We start from the raw sequence: 23,615 nt of genomic DNA, 5'->3' as shown, positions 1-23,615 counted from the left end.
ATGATATGTATATATACCATTAAGAACATAAAGATGTGATCTAGCTGTGAGATTTCCAGGTTCATTTGTATATTTTCCTTTCTACCTGTCAGTTGTCTTATTTTGTCTCTAAAAAGTTCGCAGTTTAAGAGTAATATGCCATCCTGAAGCAAGAGGCTCGATTCCAGTTGCTTATGTTCGTTCTACCTGGTGGAAATGACATTTGCAGTACTATTTGTTAAAGACAAATAAATTACTTTTTTAAAGACAGCTACTTTACAAACATTTCAATCCTATTGAATAGCCTTTTTTAAGTTACTAGGTGTTTTAAATTGCTAACATTTTAGCTTTACCTCTATCATCACGGGTAGTATGTACTTCACCTGAAAGCAGAATTTATACCATATAACTTTAATTAGGTGGGGTCTTTTTTTTGTAGCTTTAATAGATAGATTTTTTTTTTTTTCAGTTTATTTGAAAGAGTTTGGGTTTGCCTTGAGCTATAATTAATTGATCTGAAAATGAATGAGATTTTCAACCAGTACTAATAATGTTTTTGATACTAAACCAAAGACTTTCTTGATATCTGGCAGCTTTTAATAGATTCTGATTCTGTAGGTAATTATACATGAAATGTTTATTCAGAGTTATAAACCATAAATATTTTTATTAATATACTTAGGAACGTGAAGAAAGGCTCATTATTAATAGATTCCAGCACTATCGATCCTGCAGTTGCAAAAGAATTGGCTAAAGAAATTGAGAAAATGGGAGCAGTTTTCATGGATGCCCCTGTTTCTGGTGGTAAGTGGTAGCTGAAATACTTACATACCTACTTCTGTTTGTCAAAAGTAGCAATGATGGTTTTGTGGTACAGGGGATATTTCCAGTTATTTTTAGACCTGTTGCAAGATTCTCAATTTCCTACTAAATACAAAAACAAAACAAAACTGACTTGTGTTATTTAGTATTTGCAAGGTAAATAAATTCCTGGTTCTGAATTCAGATAAAACAATGTCAGCCTTGAAGAGTTGTGAGTCTTTTGTCCAAATTGCTGTGAGTGGGGATAGATCAATTCCTACAAAAATGTGTCAGATGTGATTCAAGAAATAAGTAGCTTAAATAATCCTGTAATTACTTAAGAAATTGAAGCAGTCATAAAAAAAGAAAAACATCTTTTCACTTAGGAAACATTAGGCCCTGATGATTTGAAAGGTGAGTGTTACCAAAATCCAAGGAGCAGATCATCTCAATTTTGTACAAACTTTTGCAGACAATAGAAAAAAAAAGGATTTGTTTCCCAACTCATTCTACAAGACTTGCGTAATCCTGATACTTAAACCAATAAAACATGAAAGAGAAAGACTGTAGGTCTATTTCAGTCTGAATATAGAAGTAAAAATTAAAAAAAAAAACTATATTAGCAAACCAAATCCAGCCATGTATAAAAGAAATAAAACGGTAAACCAAGTTTTGTTTATCTCATGTATGTGGAGATGGCTTAATAGAAAACCCATAAATATGATTCACTGTATTAACATTCTTTAAAAACCATGTTGTTACCTCAATAGAGGACATGGAGATATTCTAATAAACTTTTATAATTAGTGTGAAAATTTATAATATTATAATATTATTGTAAACTTTTATAGTTAATGTAAAAGTTTATTATTATGTCAAGTATTAAATTTGAGATTGGCAGTATTATAGGTCTTATGATTTTCAATAATTTCCAATTTTTCCAAAATTAATATGTAATCAGGTAATATATATATATGTATGTAATTGTAGCAGTATAGCAATAGACAGTGGAATAGCAGTTGTATTCCAGTTGTGGTCTTGGACATTAAAAAGTAACAAAATATAATAACTCTTTTAATTTTTCATAAGGAATTGAATTGTCCTGTTGTAAAGGTATTTTATATCCCAGGCCATATTTGGAGGTATAAATAATTGCTGAGTTTTCTGATTGTTATATTAAATTGGTAAAGTAGGATTTAGATGCAAAGATTTTACAATGTGGCATAAGCACTTTGATCATAAAATACCAATAAGCAGTTGTAAGTTTGGTGTTGATGTAGCTTTTTTAGTATGAAATTAATAAGCTGGACAATTCTGTCTTCTTAGAATGTTTCTTCAGTTGGATTTGAAAATTGGTATGGTGCGTATGATCTTGCTGTTTGGTTAATCTTTTTTTTCTTTTGCTTTAAGAGTACAGCCTGAAATTAACACTTCATGATGAAGAATACCATTTGATTTTTTAATTTTATTTTTTCTTTTAAAGTACAGTCTTATTTGTGAGAAAACTTTGAAATTACCCTTATTCTTATTAAGCTACTTTTAAACTTTGGTTTGTAGTTTTAGTGTAAAAATACTAATGTTATTTTGTGAATATGCCTGAATCTGTACTGTGCTGTAGCTTGAAAGCTTTAGAGTAGTGATGGTTCGTGATAACTTATTAGTGACATGTGATCATTATGAGAGTGGCCAGTATTTAATAGAAGCTAATTTGTATTAGTTTTCTCATAGGTATTATTTTTATATTTTTAACATGGTAGGTTAAAAATGGCTCCACTCTCTCGATTAAAAGAAAATAGAGGAAACTTCCAGCGTGTTAAATAGGCTGGTTTAAAAATTATTAATTGTTAATTAACTAAATAAAATTAAATAAAAGGGATGTGGGAAAAGCATGGCTTAGTAAAATAGTTTTAGATACCCAAGATGGGTCCACAGTTGTGCAGAGATTCTGTTTTCACTAGCCATGGGAATATTTGAGATAATCGAAGTGAAGACCTTGAAATTTCCCTGCTTTTTATCCTTCTCCCCACACCCCTCGTGTGTCCCCTATCTTGTATAAATACATTCGTATGTATTTATATATAGATGCATACAAATGCAATACCATTCTAAAAATATAAATGGGAACATACTGTACTTACGTGTTTATGTATGTATGGACCAGAACTGTGGTTGGCATTTTAAAGAGAAGTTTTTAAACCCAGATAATTTAAAATTGTATAGATTTTGAGCAAGTGATTGGTTCCCTCAGTCCAGCCTTTCCTTCTATTTTCTGCTAGTTAATATTCTGGGAAATAAAATAAAAAGAATCACTCCTGTATCATTCCATCAGCCCATGTAGTAACAGATTGAAGGTTTTTCCCAGGTTTCATTTTGATACTTACTAAATCTACTCCATAGTGGCTCCTTTATATATCTGATTTATTACAAATAATACAATTTTATTTAAGTTCTATATGACCTTTTTTTAAAAATCAGAAGCATCAGTGATGCTTGAACTATTGTAATTATCCTGAAACCAATATACATAACTGTTTGTACCCCTCACCCGGTTTAAGAGACAGAATCTTTAAAGTTCTCGTGTGCTTCTCCCTGATCCTGTTTTCTTCTCTGTTTAGTTAGAGGTGACTAGTATCCTGAATTTTGTGTCTCATTTGCATGATTATAGTTTAATCTGAAGTTTTTGTCTCTGAACAGTAGTTTATTTTACATACTTTGAAATATTATAGCAATGGAATCATAATGAGTATATTCTGTGACTTGCTTTTTCATGCTATGTTATGTTCCTGAGATTTCATCCATGTTGTTTCAGGGCCCCTGGCCCACTCACTGCCTCTGTGAGAATTAGAAAGAGGCACCTTCTCTGCACTGAAACAGTCTCTCAGGTGAGCAGAAGGCACCTTTGTGTAAAGAAAAAGGCACTCCTTTCTCCAGACAGATGTAGCCCTGTGTCAGGGTTTGTGGCTTGGTAAGCAGAGTATGGGTTGAATATCAGCCCCCACTCACTCTTTTGGCCAGATGCCCTTGTGTAGTACATAAGATATATTACCATCACATAGTTGTAATGTGTAGTTCATTAATTTTAACTACTGTGTAGTATTCTTCTATATAAATACATCAAACTTTATTTATCCTTTCTACTGTTATGTATATTGGATTATTTCCTTTTTTTTTTTTTTTCAATTATTACTCTCATTCTTATACATTGTGGAAGTATGTCTTTTTAGCCTCTGTTTTCCCAGCACAATGCCTGAAACATAGTATTGGTAAATGTTTAAAAACTTGGGATGAGTTCAGTTGGAAAAATAATCATGTGCGATAGACAGGACAAGTGGTGATATTCTCATTTTACCAATGTTTATGTACATATGTACCAGAAATGTGGTTGGCATTTTAAAGAGAAGTTTTTAAACCCAGACGAATTTAAAATTGTATAGATTTTGAGCAAGCGATTGGTTTCCCCAGTCTAGCCTTTCCTTCTAAAAAAAAAAAAAAACTAGTGCCATCTGCTAATTACTATTCTGGGAAATATAATAAAAAGAATCACTTCTGTATCCATTTATCAGCCCATGTAGTAACAGATCGAAGGTTTTACCAAGTATGGAAGTAGAATCCAGAGATGTTCAGTAGCTTACCTCAAGATTACACTGTTGTGTAGAATAAAATTCTAACTCCAAAACAAAACAAAACAAAAAGCACTTACTGGTCTGACAGAGACTGGAGAAACCCTTAGAGTATGGCCCCTGGACACCCTTTTAGCTCAGTAATGAAATCACTCCTGAGGTTTACCCTTCAGTGAAAGATTAGTCAGGCCCATAAAATAAAATGAGACTGAATGGGCATGCTAGCCCAGGGGCAAGGATGAGAAGGCAGGAGGGGACAGGAAAGCTGGAAATGGGAAACCTAAGGTTGAGAAGGGAAGAGTGTTGACATGTCGTGTGGCTGGCAACCAGTGTCATAAAATAATATGTATATTAATTGTTCAATGAGAAACTAGTTTGCTCTGTAAACCTTCATCTAAAGTACAATTAAAAAAAAAAAAAAAAAAGATTACACTGTTGGTCCGTGGCAGAATTGAAGGCTAGCGTGATGTTCTTTGTTTCATATTCCACTATATTAGGAAATACTATTTTCTATAAAGTTCTAATTTATTATGAGAGGAAAATAAAGATCGCTAAATGGAAGAACGTCTTTTAAATGATAAAATCATTCTCATTATTTGGCTAAGACATCTAATAGTCAGTGTAGTACACTGTTACAGTAAAGGCCCCTGATGACTCATACCTCCCGGTGTCTACTCCCCACATTGGGTCTGGGCTTGGCCATGTGACTTGCTTTGGCCTGTGGTACGTTAGGTAATATTACACAAGGAAATGCTTCTGAAGTACTCTGTACACTGAGGCTTGCCCTCTCTTCTTGCCGGGAACTCTTCTGCTGACACATAAAAAAGACTTGGCTAGCCTGCTAGAGACATGTTGTACCTATCACCAAGTGTTGGCGTGAGACCATCTTAAACTATTCAGCCCCAGTCGAGTTACCAGATGACTGCAGCCAAGTTAGGGACCTCAGACCTGATGAGCAGATGAACTGCCCAGCTAGCCCAGGCTAAATTGCTCACCCATAGAATTGTGACCAAATAAAGTCACTGATTTTGAAGGTGGGTCTTGTACAGCAATAGATAACAGATACAACCAATGTAATTGATATTTTCATAATTATGAAACAATGAATGAGGCAGACTGAAGAAGAATTGACACCCTTGAATTGTGGCGTTGGCAAAGAATGTTGAATATACCATGGACTGCCAAAAGAACGAACAAATTTGTCTTGGAAGAAGTATAACCAGAATGCTCCTTAGAAGCAAGGATGGCAAGACTGTGTCTTACATACTTTGGACATGTTGTCAGGAGGGATCAGTCCCTGGAGAAGGACATCATGCTTGGCAGAATACAGGGTGAGTGGAAAAGAGGAAGACCCTCAACGAGGTGGATTGACACAGAGGCTGCAACAATGAGCTCAAGCATAACAATGATTGTAAGGATGGCGCAAGACTGGGCAGTGTTTCGTTCGGTTCTGTACAGGGTTGCTATGAGTCGGAACCGACTCAATGGCACCTAACAACAACAATATATATGTTTAACGTTATTTATAGTATCAGTTAGTGTGCAATATTTTTGCACATCTGTTTATTTAATATAAATGTTATAAACACTTTTGAAGAATTATTATAATGCAGTTAGCATGAAGGCCAACTCTAGTGCCAAAGTTAAGTTGCTAAAGTGAGGTTTTATTTTCATGCCAATGTAGAAGAGTTATTGTATTTGCTATAAACTGTTTCTTCACATATATCTCTGTGTTTCTGACTATAAAGGAGAATGTTTGATTAAATGCTATCTAAGTAGCTACCGCTGGCGGGCTGGTATGAGATACTCATATCATTTAGTAAGATCTAGAAAAGAAATTGGTAAAAATTCAATAAAAGTTAGCTGTGGTATTCTCACAGACTACAGGGCTTAAATAGTACGTCTAGCTTTAAGTTTCTCTTTTGCTCTTAAAATTGAATTTTTTTATTAGGAGAGACCTTAGTAATAATTCAACGCTGTTATTTTTTTGTTTTATTGAACTTTAGATGAAGATTTACAGAACAAACTGGATTCTGTTGTGTACTGTTCGACTCTGTTATTTTGTCGATGGCAAAATTGAGGTCCAAAGACGTTAAGTGACTTGTCCAGTGCTCTCCAGCTTGTAAACTGATCTAGTCTCCTAATTCAACCTTGGGTTCTTTCCACGCTCTGTAATAGCTTCTTCCCTCAGTCCCTTCTGAGGGTGGCCCTCTTTCTTTTTCATAGCAGTTGCCTACTGATAACCCCATTCTGACAGTTTTATCCACCCCAATGGCTGGTCCCTAGTCTACTCTTTTGTTGCGGAGTATAGTTAAGATAAAATAGTGGGGTGAGGTAGGAGAAGTAGAATAATACTCAGAAGAACTTAAAGAGAAAGTCCTTACTTTAGGCATTTAGGATTTAGGAGAACATGCCATAATAATTCGTGAAAATAATGGAATACAGTAGTATTCCCAGAAGGGGACTGCTCATTAACAGTTTGCTCACCACGGGCAGGAAACCCAGGTGGCGTAGTGGTTAAGTGCTATGGCTAGTAACCAAAGGTTTGACAGTTCGAATCCACTAGGCACTCCTTGGAAACTCTATGGGGCAGTTCTGCCCTGTCCTGTAGGGTCGCTTTGAGTTGGAATCGACTCGATTACACTCGGTTCCGTTTGGTTTTCACCAGAGGCGTGCTGCCATTGTAGATAAACACCGCCCTGTCTGGGTTGGCCATTGATTCCTATTTTGACTTCTTTTTTTTAAATAATATTTTATTGTTTTGGGTGAAAGTTTACACAGCAAATTAGGTTCCGATTTCTATACAAATTGTTCAGTGACATCAGTTACATTTTTCACAGCGTGTCAACATTCTCTTTAATTGTGTTCTGGTTGTTCTATTTTCGCTTCCTCATCTTCTCATCTTGTTTTAGAGTACCTGTTGACCTTTTGGTCCCATATAGTTGGTTTTTTAATGCAGCACTGTATTCATAGGTAATATCCTTAATTTTGTATGCTAATCTGTTACTTCACTAAAAGGCGACCTTGGGATAGTTACGGTTCAAAGTTTAGAGTATCTCAGGGCGGTAGTCTCAGGGAGTCCTCTAGTCTCAACTGGTCGAGTAAGTCTGGACTTTTTAAGAATTTGAATTCTAGTACATGTTTTTCTCCCACTCTGTCAGGGACTTTCTACTGTGGCCCTAATCAGAATGGTCAGTCATGGTAGCTGGGCATCATCTAGTTTCTTCTGGTCTCAGGGAAAATGAGGCCATGGCTCATGTAAGATATTAGCTGTGTAAACTCGTTTCTTGTCTGAGTCTTTGGTTTCTTTCTCCTTTGCTCGTGATGAGTAGAGACCTATAGTTGTATCTTAGATGGCTGCTCGCAAGCTTTCAAGACTGCAGACACTGCTCACCTTAGTAGGATGCAGAACATGAACTTTGTGAACTATGTTATGCCAGTTGACTGAGTTGTCCCATGAGACTTAAGTCCTAAGCTTTCAAACCCAGAAAACCAATCTTGCAAGGTGTTCGGTTATATCTGAGAAGTATCTGTAACTGCACACATGGGTACATACCTGTACCTACCTGTGTACATACGTGTCTGTACACATATGTATGTGACCATACACTAATTTTTTGGTTATTGTTGGTGTTGTTGCCAGTTTATGTCATATTCTTTAGCACAAACATCCTTTTCTCTCGTGCGCCTCTTAGGGGCACTGCTTACTTTGGTCAGACTGTGCTCATTACACCCACATTTGGTGCCTATTTTGACTTTTGTTTCATATTCAGCTTTGTTGTTGTTGTTAGGTGCCATCAAGTCTGTTCTGACTTATAGCCTCCCTTTGTACAACAGAACGAAACACTGCCCGGTCCTGTGCCATCCTCAGAGTTGTTACGTTTGAGCCCATTGTTGCAGCCACTGTGTTAATCTGTCTCATTGAGGTCTTCCTCTTTTTCTTTGACCCTCTACTCTACCAAGCGTGATGTCCTTCTCTAGGAATTGTTTCCTCCTGATAACATGTCCAAATTATGTGAGACGTCTCATCATCCTCGCTTCTAATGAGCATTCTGGCTGTACTTCTTCCAAGATAGGTTTGTTCATTCTTCTGGCAGTCCGTGGTATATTCACTGTTTTTTGCCAGCGCCGTAATCCAAAGTCTGGAAGCTATGCCACCTGTGTTCAAATACCAGCAGGCTCACTCGTGGTGGACAGGCTTCAGCTGAGCTTACAGGCTAAGGCAGACTAGGAAGAAGGACCTGGCAGTCTACTTCTGAAAAAAAATAGCCAGTGAAAACATTATGAATATTCAGCTTTAGGGATATTTAGAAAGAGAGGGAGAAACACCAATTTGATTTATATAACTGATTCTGGTGCAACACGAAGACTTTTAGATCTGGAAATGGAAAATTTCTGTTTAAAAGATCAACTGGAAACCTTATAGATGATGCTCAGTAACATCCCAAGGGAAGCAGTGGAATTTGGAATTAGATCCGATAGTTCTTTAGTAAATATTCTTTAAGCAAGGAAGAAAAGGAATTGATTATTTTCGTATAATTCTCTACCACCTTTAGTTTCACTTTTTTTTGCTGTGCTTTTGTTAATAAGGAACTTAAAAGAAGTTCATTTGGATTTAGGGAGAACCTGACACTTTTTAGAAAGAGAAGATAACTCTAAAAATTAAGGTCTGCATTTCTGGCTTTAATGAAATACTTCATATGTTAAAAAAAAAAAAAAAAGGTTGTAGTTATAAGTACTGTTTTCTCATCATACACTCTTATCTAATCTTCTCTTGTACTGGCAGCAACTTGAGTACAGGGAGCGTGCTTCACTCTCCCTTTCATGCAATAAACATTTATTGAGTGCTTTTATGTGCTAGGTATGTTCTAGGCGCTGGGGTTTGGCCTTTAAAGATATTTCAAAGTCTTCTGTCTTGTATAGCTTATGATTTAGCAAAGGATATAGCAAAGGATAGAGAGAGTGAATAAACAAAAATAATTTCAGTAATAAGTGCTATGAAGGAAAACAAACAAGCAATCAAAAAACTAAAATGGCAGAGCAGTAGTTAAGGAGATAGAGACTAATGGGAAAGCTCTTTTCACATGGGGTAGACGGGATGCCCTCTCTGGAGATGTGACATTTAAGCAGAGATCTGAATGTAAAATCTGGGAAAAGAACGTTTCAATAGAGGGAGCTGCTCTGTAAAGGGCTCTGAGGCATGAACAAGCCTGGTATGTTACAGGAATATTTATCTGTGTATCACCAGGGCCTAGCAGGCAGTTTCAGTCAGAGTTTGTTAAACTCAATCACCTATACTTGACTCTCCCTATGTCTCGTGCAGTCTGTGGTCATCAAAGTAAAGCTACCTGGGCTTTATATACTTTAGCCTATGACACTGGCCTCATAAGTATGCTATCCTAACCCTAATCTACCTATTTTCATGAAAGTTGTAGGGCTTGTTTAATGGTAAATGTTTAGTCACACCATTTGGGATACATGTGCTTTTTAATGTGGAGTGGATCTGCTAACAGATGTGGTTCCGATTTAATTATCTCTCTTATATAAAGAATGCTAGACATTAAGCAAATTAAAAACTATTGTTTGTGACTAATAAACAAATACTATTCAGTCTCCTCCAGGGGCATCATTACAGCACTTAACTGTGCTTGAGTAATTGAAGAATAAACTCACTGGTTGCCTAATATGTCTGTACATTTGCATAGGGCCCTTGAGTTGAAGTGACTCTGAAGTGGCATTTGTAGTTAGCCCAAGGCTTTCCACACGGGGAAGCCTCATTGATTTGCTAAACTGTATCGCTCTAGTTAGGGATTAATGTCAAAATTAAATAATCGAACTTGTGTACATGTGTTGATATAGCATTTCTCTGCCAGGAAACCAGATTTTATACTGTACTTGGCTGGGTTAAGTTTTAGTAATTTGTTTGAGGTGTTCTTAGAATATGGAGTAATAAGCACAAAATCTATAAAGGGGTCTCTCTCAGAGAGCTAGACTTGCTTTCTGAATTCCTCAGTGAAAGTCTCATATAGACTCCATTATTGTTTTTAAAATCAAGTGTGCAATCTTGGCCTTTACTTTTCACTGAACTGGATACCTACTGTTTTTCCACTAGATCTGTATCTAATTTATGGTGAAGGAACCACAAAAACAAAAATTATTTATATTTTGGCACCTAACACCATTTTAGTTAAGGGTCTGTTGGTGTTTCCATTAGAACGTTTTTTAAGGGAGGTTTATAACTTGGCAATTTTACTTGGCTTTGGGCTGAAACGTTGCTATTTCTATCCAAAAGCAAATTCATTTACCAATTTCATGTAACTGAATTTGCCTGGGTTTGGAATGTGCAGAGGGGGAAGGGCCATCAAAATAGGTCTTTTTTGATACTCTCACAGCTGTTAGCACAGTAATGTTGTGTCTGACGTTTATTACATTTTATTTTAACCTAAAATAAGAATTTATTCTTTTTAATATTTTGAAATAAATTGGCCTAACATGATTAAAGTGTCTCATTTTCATGTGTTCCTCTGTTTAAAGAGTTGAACTATACCGTGATTGTTTTTTAGTTCCTTTTTAATTAGCAACTCCTTTTATTTATTTTAAGGAGCCCTGGTGGCGCAGTGGTTAAAGCTAACTGAAAGGTTGGAGGTTCGAAACCACGAGCAGCTCCACAGGAGACAGATGTGGCAGTCTGCTTCTGTAGAGATTTACAGCCTTGGAAACCCTACAGGGTCGCTATGAGTCGGGATCTACGGGATGGCAGTGGGTTTGGTTATCTTTTGGTTTTTATTTATTATAAAATTTAGAAGTACTTTGGGGCATTGAATTTTGTTAAGAGAGAACTGTATTAGTCTATCTTGAAAAATAATAAAATAAGCCTCTCTTTTTTTTTTTTTTGGTATTTTACTTTGGTATTACTTAAAGATTTATTGTTAGGTGCTGTCAAGTTGATTTTTGACTCATGATGACCCAAAATGACCTAGTAGAACTGCTCCATAGGGTTTTCTAGGCTGAAATCTTTATGGGAGCAGATCGCCAGGTCTTTTCTCCCACAGAGGTTCTGGGTGAGTTCCAACTGCCAACCTTTGGGTTAGCAGCCGAGCACTTAACCATTGTACTACCAGGGTTCCTTTCTTAAAGCTTTAGAAACTCTCAAATAATTAAAATGGTTCTTTAACTTTAACTTGTTTGATGGACAAATCCATTTCTTTAAAAGTGAATTAAAATTCATGAATGCCAATGTACAGAAATGGGTCAATTATGTTAGCAATTTACATTTCCCCATAATTTTGTTTATCACGCTTTATCATTAAGTATTCTCCTTGTCTCTGGAAGACACTTTTTGCCTGGTATTTTTTACAGTTTGCACAAGTAGTTCAGAAATGTTTGGTAAGTAAATTCCAAGGGTTTCTTTGAAATTAGCCCCAAAGAAGAGGTGCCCATAAAAACCTCTTTTTACATTCTTTGGCATGCCTAAGATCCCTTACAGCAGTTGTCATGAATAGGAGTCCCTTTATAAGGTGTTAATAAGTGCTTAGCGCCTTTAAAGAAGACTGCTGACTCGCTGCCTAGGATGACATAGTTGAGGCAGCTCTAATAATTCTCTGATAATTTATAGTTTATCTAAAGGAATGGATTAGGGAATGCAAGGTGATCACTTTACTCAATGTTTGCATTATTCCTATCATTATTTATTATTAGTAATAAATATTATCGCTAAGAACAACCTAAGGAGCCATGGTGGCATAGTAGTTAAAGTGCTCGGCTGCTAATCGAATTGTGGGTTGTTCGAACCCACCAGCCACACTTTGGGAGAAAGATGTGGCAGTCTGCTTCTGTAAAGATTTACAGAAAGCCTTGGAAACCCTATGGGGCAGTTCTGCTCCATTCTGTAGGGTTGCTATGAGTCAGAATTGACTCGACAGCAACCGGTTTGGTTTTGGTTTAACAACAACCTAATTTTCTAGAATTTACTCATTCGCCATTTGCAGTTTGCCCTTCTCTAAATCCAAGGGCCAAATTTGACTGGATTGCGATTTCTAACCTAGTAACTATTATTATAATAAGGGTTGCTCCTGCCAGAGTCTGTCCTGGGGTGGAGGGACAGTGTGTTCTCTTCACATGGTTAGGCTGTGAAGTCTATGGATAAGGCAGGGGTCCTGCCTGAAGTAATCCTGGGGAATTTTTAATGTCCTTTAATTGCCATTCAGGATGTAAGTCAGACCAGACACAATTGGGTCTGGTCGTGTAGTGCAGGACTGCCTAGCAGTGTTTATAGGAAGGCAAAATAGAGTTAGCAGATAATCTCCTGAAGCTATTATGTATCTGTAATTTATTTTTTATTAATGTCTACTAATTTCTGAATGTGTGAAATTCCTTCCAGTATGCATTATGTATTTTACGTCTTTATTTTGTTTTGTTTGTAATCCCTGGACAGCATTGGGGGTGAGGTAGGAGAAGGAGATCGAGTTAAGAATTTGACAAGAGCCTTGTCATATGATCAAACTATTATTAGATTTATTTGTAGTTTTCTAGATGTCTGATTTTCTTAAAGAAAATTTGAAAATGCTAACAGATGGAAGTATATTACTTTTCTGTAGATATTTACCGTACAATCCTATTTTGTTTTGCATTTCTTTGGATGCTTAATTTGTGAAAGTTTTAATATAATGCAGATTTCATAGCAGCCACCCTCGCTCTGTGACCAAGAGGTATGATAGCAGACAAGTATATTATGGGTTTTCTTCTGCCTTAAAGTGATTTAAACCTGATGTGAAGGTAGAGGATTGTTTGTTTAGTTTTTAGTTCTTTGTATTTAGCTCAGTTTACCTCCAGAGATGTTAGATTATTATTTTTTTTTTTTTCAGAATAGTTTATCCATTACAGCCTGTAAGAGAACATTGTTCTTAGGGAATTTTTTTCATAAAACATAGTACGAGGAGGTCGGGCATACAGATAATTTTATCATTAATTGTATTTCATTTCCCTTAATTATTCTTATATGTGAGAGTAATACTTGTTCTCAAGTGGCCAACATTTTTAATATACTATGTCCGTATTTTAAAAGAGTAGAAAAATAGCTTTGGCAGACATTGGGATAGTTAATTGGCTTTTCTAGCCAAGTTAAGTTTGTAAAACCTGAAAATAAAGAAGTGGAAGGGAAAGGATTTTTCCCTGCATTAATGCCATATTAACCCTTTAATTTAGGCTATTAAAGTTTTCTTGCTGCAATCTAGCACCTAGAGTAAGGAGGAAAGTTAATTTGCTGTAATTGTCAAATATGTGCAAACATTGATAGAGTTAAAAGAATCATTTTGACGTAAAATCCTCAGTAGAAATGAGGTTTTCCTAAAAATAAATGATAATTTGGAGAAGAAAATAAGCCCAACACTAAAATTCTGACTCTGAGACCTGTAATCTTTAATAGCAAACTTTTAAAAACACAATTTAGGAGTATTTGATGATATCTCATGGTGTTTAATTGGGCTGTACTTTTATATTCTTATTAGTACTTGTATAAAATCAACAGTTTTCATGATCAGGAATTAACATCTTAAATCTTGCACCTGCTGTTAGGAAATAGACTGAGCAGCACTGGATATTTTGAAGTTAATAGGAAAAGTGTCCGTTCAATACAGAAAAGTTACCTTATATAATACTCAAGAGCTGGTGAACAAAGGAGAGACAGAGGCTAGGTGCAATTTCATTGTTCTTTTCTATTTTTAGCTGGTATTTTAGACTGGAGACTGTAAAGTTAAATTTTTTGGAATTGTTACTACCCCAAGTGGGAATATAAACTATATTGAACAGAATTTATTTAGCCTGTTAAAAAGTCAACCTAAAACTATGGTTAATTAGTTTACATTAGTACATCACTTCTAGTAGAGACTCAAAGTGGTACAGAGTAAAGAGGAGCTCCATCAGGTGAGCTGACTGCTACCCATATGGGGCTTTAAGATAATGATGAGTTTAAATTTCCTCTTAGAGCTAAGTGAGAATAAAACTGGAGGCAATAAATACTCTTGGCCAAAGCCATTAAATGAAAAAGCTGGGAATTCTCCAGCTCTTGACTTAAATTGTTTGTTTATCAGCTGGCGCCTAGTCTGGAGTCAAGAGCTGGAGATTTCGATCTGTGACAGAACTTTGAAACTCTTGCAGGACACTTTCATTTCAACTTAAGGTAACTTGAGTTTATAGCTTTGGCTTTAAAGATTACTAATGATTTACTCATTTCCTTACCATTTAACCAGAGTGGACTTTTTCCCAGGAAGGGATCTGTGTTTATTTAGGGCCTTTGTCTGCGGAGGGATTAAAAGGCAGCCCACCAGCATTGTGAACTTGATGGTAATAAAAGGTCACCAAAACACACCGTAAAAACATTCTTACCATGGAATTAATTATACAGTGTAATTTTACAAAGCAACTCGGGTACTCCCTCTCCACCCCCCATCCTTAAACATTTCATCTTTTGAAAATTAAAGCTTTAGTTCAGTTTGGGTTTTTTGAAAAATTTTTTACTTTTATGAGATTTAAACACTAAGGAAATTGTGATGTACATCGTGCAGTTAATTGCTTAAAAATCTTAAATAAAAGTTACAGTTTATTGTTAAACTGTGGGATGAATAACTTGTTTGGAAGGAAGGTAGAGCAGTAGTCAAAGGGATGTTGGTATTTCACGGAATAGCAGGGTTGAAAACCTCAGCCTACTTAAGAGTTTATCTGTGCCACCAGGTGGCATCCCATCCAAACCTGCTTGTGATAAAAGGAGGATTTTAAAATACATTGTTTAAGAGATGACATAATTTTTCTAGGTTTTACTTTTGAAGTTGGCTTAGAAACGCATGTAATGTCAGGGTTGATTAAATGCCTCCAAAGAACTAAAAAAAATTGTGAACTTTGCAAATGCTTGCTTTTCGGTTATTAATACTAAAATGAAAGTATTGAAACATTTGCAGGCGATTGCTTTTTTTTTTTAGTAAAAGGAACATTTTACATTTGATTATTTTTTGTGCCTTCCCTAACACTGGGGGATCCTGCTTATAATTACCCTCACAAATGTTGTGAAACCCCCCAGTGTGGCAAATCACCACCCCCCTCCCCCCACACTCGCCCTTGTAAAAAAGTGTCAGCAGGTTTCACTGTATGGGAATTTTTAAAAAGCGGTAAAAAATCTCTGAAAGGTGCAAGTTGGGCCTTTTCACAAGCTTAACCATAAGATTCATTAGGCAGTTCATGTTCATGTCTTAAAAGCTTTTTTTGAGAAAGTAAATTCTTGCAGTTTCCTGTACTGCTTTTGACAGAGTCTTTATAGTCTTTTGAATCCAACTCACTTGAAGAAAATGATAGTATAAAAGCAAAAAAAAAATTATAAATTTTATAAAAGTGAGATTTTTTTCTTTTGTTAAAATATGTATCAATGTTCTGTTTTTATGAACCCATAAATATAAGTTAATAAACTGTGGCAGAAACAATTAAATTATTTACTATAACTATCCAGGTGCCATTTTGTAATATCTGATATTTGATATGTTGTCAGAATAAATAAGGTTCAGTTTACATACTATTCATTTTTATTCTTTAAAAAAAAAAAAAAAAACTATTCACCGTACAGAGAGATGTTTAACGCTTAGCTTTGATCATTTATCAAAAAGCTGTATGAAATGCCACTCATTTTATACTCTTGCCTCTTTTCTGAGCCTTCTGAATGTGCACAACCTGTTTAAGAAATGTATATGTTTTCAAAGAAAATGTTTGACCTCCCACCTTGATGTTCCTGCTTTAAAACAAAAATGAAAAACCCTCCTCTACCCTATATTTTGAATAACTTGATTCGAATATGTGTTACAGTAACGCTAAGTATATGCATCCTTCGGTATTATGAAGAGTTTTTTTTGTTTTGTTTTAAAAATTAGGAAAATTTCACATTTGAAAGTCTAGACAAAAGGTACTCATGACATTTGACCGTGAATATTTTACTTTTAAACCTGATACAACAGTCTGCTTCTTAGCTTTGTTGTATGCTGATATTTCTACTTATTTAACATCAAAAAGCTGTAGTGGTTTCTCTTTATAGATTGTGCCTGTGTTCTGGAATTGCCTCCTGCTGTCCATGAATTGCTTCTTGGCTTGTTGTGTTAGAATTTCTCACTAGGGTTTTTGTGAGCTATGTAGCCAACATTAAAAAATAAATAAATAAATTTGATACAGTAGACTGGATTAATAAAAAATTGTATTTTCCATTTATAATTATAATTGAGCAAGCCTCTTTGCCCAGCAGATTAGTTTTATGTAGTAAGAGGAAGCACATGCAAATCTCATGTAATGACATGCATACATTTAATTGCCTATAATGACTGTATTTTTCTAGTTATCCCTATAATATTAAATGACCATTCTTTTGCCGATTCCAGGAGTCCACTTTTTTCATTAAAAAATAATGGGCATTAGAATTCTTACTCCTTAGGGTGTTTGTTATTTAATAATGAAGCATTTAGATTTGGCCTCTTTTTTTTCAGTTGGAAATCGTAATGGTGTAAGTGAATGTTGCCATGGGAACCTCCACGTAGATATAAAAGGCGAGACTGTTTGAGTGGAGGAGGGAGGGTGATGTACTAAAATACCGCTGGCCTAAATGATCTAGTTTGTGTCTGTGTTGGGAAGGGGGCACTGCTTAGGATGAGAAGGGCAAAGAAAGTATTGCAGAAAGTAAATGTTATAAGTCAAAACCATTTATTTTTGGAGTTTCATAGGTAGAAATGTTTCACATTTGAAATTTCATTATTTTCGTATTTGCATATGTTAGGGGATATTTGCATACTTTATATTTAAACTTACCTCAGCGGAATATGTTGACTTAATTGATTTTAGGTAAAATGTTTAATTCAGTGAAATTTGTTGATTGAAAAGTTAAGATTTCAGTCTCCAACGTGGCTTTAATAATAAATTTTATTAAGAATAGTTATACTTAATTCTTTTTTCGTTATCTGAATTTTTTGAAAAACAAACTTTGTTGACTAGGAGACAAAGTTAATGTGGCTTTCAAAGAAAAGCTGACATTTAGGCTTTGTGGTATTTCTAATATTAGACTTTCAGAATTAAAGATTTTTAGGACTCTCCTATAAATATATAGGTAAGGAAACAATGGCTTACTGTGCCTGCATGTTTAATACTGAATGGCTTTTTTTTTTTTTTTAAAGCAATTAAAACAACAAGGGTAGCAACAACAAAAACCAAACAGCAAATCGATTTCTAATCCTATGGGGGCACATGTGTAGCTGTTGATAAAGAGAATTAGAGAACAACCAGTTTAACTGTGTATGAAGTTTTTGGTTTTTGTACAAAAACAATAACATTATGTCCAACATGAGTTAACTCGGTAAAATGCAGCAGCAGCATCACAGTTTTTTTTCTATAGATTTTGGTTGTCAGATACCTGTGGGAAAAAAGAAAAAACATGAGCCTGACAAAAACTTTAAGCTTACCTTTTTAGTCAGTCCAGGGAAAAAGCCAAGCTGCCAAGGTAATAAAGAAAACATCCAGAGGTTTTTAAATTCAAAAGGACAATTTAAATTTTAAAAAGGGGGTGTGGGAGAAGAAAGAGGGAAAAAGGGACAAACAGCTACTCTCACTGCTCCTCCAGGCCAGGCTGTATCTGATGTAAATTAACCAGCAGTGAAAATGTATTGTTTTCAACTGGGCAGACACAATGCTGTGGAGCTCCTTGGGGGTGGGTGAGTGCTGGGGCAGATAAGGCGTGTACGGGAGGGAACTGGACTCTGCAGCGTGAAAATCATAGTAGAAATTTGAGCAAAGAAGGAGAAAATGTGCTTGTACATAAAAATGACGAAGTAAAACCTTTACGTGGCGTGAAATCTTTCATAATTGTGAGAGAATGCTTAGTAGGCAGTAATCTTCAGGTTTTTTTTTTCCTTTTGGTAAGAGAATGAGGCCTTATACTGTAAAATGTTCAGTCGAGATAACTACTTTTAAATGTTCTTTTGGCATACGATATCTGCTTAGTTCTATCTAGACTTGGCTTCTAAAAAAAAAACTAAGTGAGATTGTGTTTATTAGAAAAACAGATAACGAGAGATAAACAGTCAAGTTTATTTTAAAAATAGCTAAGAGAATGAAAGTATGAGCAACAGTATCCGTGTTGTTTTTGTCTACTGTTTTTGTTTGTTTTCCCCCCTCACTGTGAAAAAGATCTGTCAGTCTTAACAGGGCAGAAAGCATAAAAGATGCACACGGCCTTATCAATAATATGTGAATTCAAAACATCAGTATTTTAATCACCACGCAAAAACAGTTTCATAATACAGGATTTTCTGGAAGGGAACTTATATTTCATAAGTACCTTTGATGTGTCAGGCTATCACGCTGTATTTTATGTATTTTAAAACATGTAATCTTATAGCAATTCCATGAAATAGAGACCACCCTCATTTTTAGTGAGAGATTTGAGGCTCAGTTAAGAGGGGAAGGTGTGACAACATGTAGCAGTTATAAAAATTGGCCTGATTTAGCAAAATGAAGACGTTTTACCTGGGGGATTTCAAAATAATTGTGGTAGGACTACTACCTTTAAATTTGGAATTTCTGCTGTTTGCTAGAATAATGAAAAGACTTTGGGTTGATTTATTAAAAACAAAATCAACAGAAATATTTTTTCATGCTCCGTTGATATCACCATTCAGTGATGCCCTCCTTCCCCCAATATACACCCAAACTCAAACTGTGCAAAGAATTATTAGGTAACTTAAAGCAATTTTATTTTTGGTGTTAAGTGCTTGAATCTAGTTAACTAGAGGAATAAAAGGAGTAAGAAAAAGAGAAGACAGAAGTGAAAACCAGAAGTTTTAAACCTTCTAAAATAACTTCCTTAAACGATTTTTTGAAGCTGAGGTATTAAGAGTCAAAGGGTGTCTTATTTGGCAATGTAGTCAGAATATGAGTACACAGGACAGCATCACATTTTTTCCCTGTTAGCTTGTATTTTCAATTTTTTACTTTTAAAAAAAATTTTTTTCAGCTGAATGTGTCTTTACAAAATATCAGTGAGAATTTCAGTGTGCATGATTGAGCAGTGATAAATTTTTTAATTACATTTATGGTATTCAACCTTAAGGCTTACTAAGTATATCAGAACTCATTGCTAAATAATAATAAAGCACACCATTCAGTTGTTCTGATTTGACATCATGACTCTCGTTTATGTGTTTTACTGAAAGAATGATAATTTTCATCTTTTCAATCATTTTTAACCTCTCCATGCACAGAGTCCTCAGTACTATTCCTGGAAGAAACGTGTCCCAACAGTTTTTAATAGGGGCCTTGCGAGAGTGGTGTGTGTTTGAAGAAAACGTAGTGAAAGATACTTTCTTTACCTAATTCAAGAATTATATTAAGACAAAGACAAAAAAACTCTAAAATTCATTTTGGCTTAACAATAAAATAGAGGTTTCAGTGAAGGCTATAAGAAAATCTGGTATTTATGACATTTTGCTTTGCCAGTTTTACTCTGAATTTTGCAAAGATCAAGTATGCTGAAGTCAGTAAATGCTAGTGCATATTTAGAAAACAAAATGAACCTCACCCAACCTCATATATTACATATTCTAAGAATGAGAATTTGTTTTACTAGTTAAGTATTTAAATAGCTTGATATATCTGGTTTCAGGACTCAGGATTTCTAATTATTTTTAACGTAATTAGCAACCGTTTAGAAAGAAGAGGAGGCCCTTCTTCCCCTTACATTGGTGTGTTCAAAAGGAAAAAAAAATTCTTGTTACTATAGTTCAGAGCATAAAAAAGAGCCTTCTTCTAGTTTCCAGTTTATTTTGGCCGTCATTTTTTAAGCTTCTTTCATTTTAATTTGTTCTCCTTATTCTGAAGATTCCCAGTGTGTTATCTACCAAAAAATTATTTCTAGAAGTGCTTACTAGATGGATTGCTGTAAAAAGAAACGGTGGAAAAGGGAGAGTATAGAATATTAGCAAGAATTTTCCAGAAAAAAAAAAATTTTTTTTTTTTTAAACCTATTACGATCCTGGGGTGAAGTTCCAAGGGAATAATGATTATTGGTGGTCAGTTGGACGTGATGAAAACTGAAGTTTAGCCAAGTGTTATTTTTGTGTAGTTTTGCTCTTTCTTTTCCTGTTTGTTGGTGGGATTGAAAAGGACCTTTAGTGGGTCATTGGACCCACTAAAACAGGGCCAAGGTCAAGTTTTGCTTTGCCTGACTTTAATGATGTTATTTTTTTCTAACCAGAGTGGCCGATTATAATGAGATGCTTCATCAGAAACAAACGAGCAATTCTAGATCTCTGTGCATCAGTTTTAAGTGGTGATATATTCTAAAGATGGAGGATATGACTTTAAAAGGGTGAGCTGTGATATTTCAGGAAGTATGCTAATGTGATCATATAATAAGTGTGTTTTCATGAAGGGGAAGTGATATGGGAAAACCATAGTAATGAGATTGAAGAAAAACAAGGCACCTAACAAAGAATAGTCATTTTGTTTAAGGGAGAAGACTAGGGAATATATTTGTGAAAAGTAAAAATAAATAAATAATGAGAAGAGGGGGGAGGAATCCGGCTTCCAAATGGTAATTTTGATGTCCATACTGAGCACCTCTTATTAAGCATATTTGCAAAACAGTTGAACACCAAAATAAACTCTTAAACTTTGATGTTTATTTTAATTTGTAGTGTGCGTCATCTGGATATGAGGGTCACAACTTGGGAATGTGTTTTGTGAAGGGGTACTTTGGGAATGAGCTATTTGTGGTTTCACACCCCAACCATTTACTATTTCCCACTTAAAACATTGAAAATAATAGATGAATTTGTGGGTGTACATCCTCCCCTGGCTCTTCTCCTCTACCCTCATCAAAACAAAACTTTAGCGTCTAAGAAATAAGAGGTTATTATCTGTTATTTCCTCCAGATCCCGTAGTAACTTACCCTCTTTCAATTTTTTTATTGGCAGTAAAAATGGAGTTAATAATACCTTCCTTTTTCTTAGCTCTGAGTTTTAAATTTTCTTGAATTCTTTATATGATGATACCACATATACACAGTTATACAGAGAGGACCAACAAATGTACTTATAATTTTCCAAGCCAATCTTATCTTGGGGGGGGGGAACCCTGTAATATTTTTGTAATTACTACAGTAAAACCTGTGAAAGCTGGAACCTGTGTAAGGCAGAAACCTGTCAGAGAAGGAAAACTCAAATATTTCCCACTAAAAACAGCAATAGAAAAGTGGTAAGACTACATACACTCTGTCAAAGTCAGAAAACTTGCAAGACCCAGAAAAACAAGGCAGTCCCATCAAGTTTTAGCTCCTGCAGGTTTCACTGTATTTAATTTTATTTGCATTATTTATGACAATATTTTTTGTTCTCCTGCTTAATTTTAATCATAAGTTTAAAAAGTATAGTAAAAATTTTAGTACCGAGTGTTCAAAATAAAGTTTAGGATGGCAAAATTATCTATTTACATATGCTTTTTCCTGTATTTCCTGTGGAAATTCTGTAAATAATAAATGTTCTTTTCTTTTAACCCTTCATTAGTTTGGACCCAGGGATGGCATTTAATAAACTTTTTTCTTTGGACCGCAAACCACACCTTTAATAGACTATTGGTATATACCTTATATGTGAATGCATGTCTTTTATATGGTGGTTGCTTTCTGAAGGGCTCCTTAATTTTTCCTTCTCAGAAATGATCTAAAATAGACGGATGAGATCAATCTCTTACTCTCTTAACGTGTTCTGCTTCTAATCTTCATTTCACGGAGGTGATTGTGTTATTACTACGTCTAGGTTGAGCTGTGCCCATTTTGGCTTGGTTATGCTTGTGAGTGGGCGTAAGTATTGCTTTTCTTTTCAGTGTTCACTCAGTATGTAGTTATTGAAATGAAATGGTGATAAAGCTTGTGTGGGAAAGAAGTCCTTGTTTCCTGCCTTTGTTAGTGTTTGTGGGTCCCTAATCTCCTAAGAGTCTTGGGCTGTAGATCTGTACATCTGAACTAGGGGTGGGTAGTTTTTATGGTGAGGAAGAGGGAAAAAGATAGTATTGAAGCAATTCCTGTCTAGGTCTGCAAAGTGCAGATTGCATTTCTCTTGCGGTGGTGTTAGGTTTATGGCCCTTTTTTGGGAAAGTACTATTAAGTGTTTAGAGACCTTTATCTTTCTCTGTTTAGTTATAGCAGATGGAGTTGTCCTCTGGTGGTTTTGCTAGGTATGATAAATGTTGCACTAAAACTGTGTTTGGTGGATGTTGTATCTAGAAAAATTATTATGTCTTTCAGCTTCCTGAAAAAAATGGAATCATATTATTCCAACTATTAAGCAAACAAGCCCATCAGAAATTGACAGCAATACTGTGTGCTTCTCATTGATGCTTGTATTTTTCCCTCCTTTTTCTTTAAAGAAGGTTTAGGAATAAAACCCAGAGATGATGGTCATTGTGTTTGAAATAATATAAGTGGTAGAAATAGTCAAACCTTTTTCTTCAGCACATACGGGGAGAGATGTCTAGCTAATGAAGGATTGTCCCTATTTTTATAAAAGAAGAGCAAAAGCAAATAAGTTGTGCAATTCTGTCGTGTTCACAGAACGATAATTCAGAATTCGGGGTATGGCAACCTTCAAGTCTTATACTCAGTAGCGTAGTTATCTTTATTTCTAAAAAAATTTTTTTGTGCATACTTCTAATATTCAAGAAGTGTTTCCCTCTTTGGCAATGCCATTTTTTTAAGTTGAATTCTGATTAGTTTGACTAGTAATATTTTGGTAATTGTGTACTCCTAATTGTTTTTATGTAATCTTGTGGTTTATCTACACAGTGCCGAAAAATGTTAGCCACAACCTAGCTACTGGATTGAAATAAAATTTTGGTTCGTTGAATCTACTGACAGAACTGTAATAAAAACAGATAGGAGATTCTAAATAAATGATACAGCATTTGAAGATCAAATTTTCTTTTCTATTGGGTGGGTCTCGCTGCAAACCTGCTATAACACAATGGGGAATAAAGGCAAAGCTTGAACTGAGTCTGTGGGGTGATTTGCCAAGTTTTTATAATCCTCACAGTTTTGGTTTTCAATCAGATATTAATATTCAGTTATCAATAAAGAATCAGTGTTATTATCAATGCATATTTCATTATTAACATTACACTAATATATATAATAAAAAAATTGACTA

The 23,615-nt window shown here is 35.1% G+C and overlaps 1 protein-coding gene across 5 annotated transcripts in view; it reads left to right on the top strand.

Annotated features, from left to right (window-relative positions):
* HIBADH (3-hydroxyisobutyrate dehydrogenase) overlaps window positions 1–23,615 on the top strand; it is a 200,385-nt gene that overhangs the window by 107,578 nt on the left and 69,192 nt on the right. For all 5 annotated transcript variants that reach the window (XM_049893329.1, XM_049893330.1, XM_049893333.1 and 2 more), the window contains one exon: window positions 662–783. In XM_049893329.1, coding sequence (XP_049749286.1) covers window positions 662–783 — 122 coding nt within the window. The remainder of the gene's footprint in view (window positions 1–661; window positions 784–23,615) is intronic.

This window comes from Elephas maximus, chromosome 8 (assembly GCF_024166365.1).
Source record: "Elephas maximus indicus isolate mEleMax1 chromosome 8, mEleMax1 primary haplotype, whole genome shotgun sequence".
Lineage (NCBI taxonomy): Eukaryota > Metazoa > Chordata > Mammalia > Proboscidea > Elephantidae > Elephas > Elephas maximus.
The sequence above is the reverse complement of the archived record's forward strand: the minus strand, read 5'-3'. Positions and strand labels throughout refer to the sequence as shown.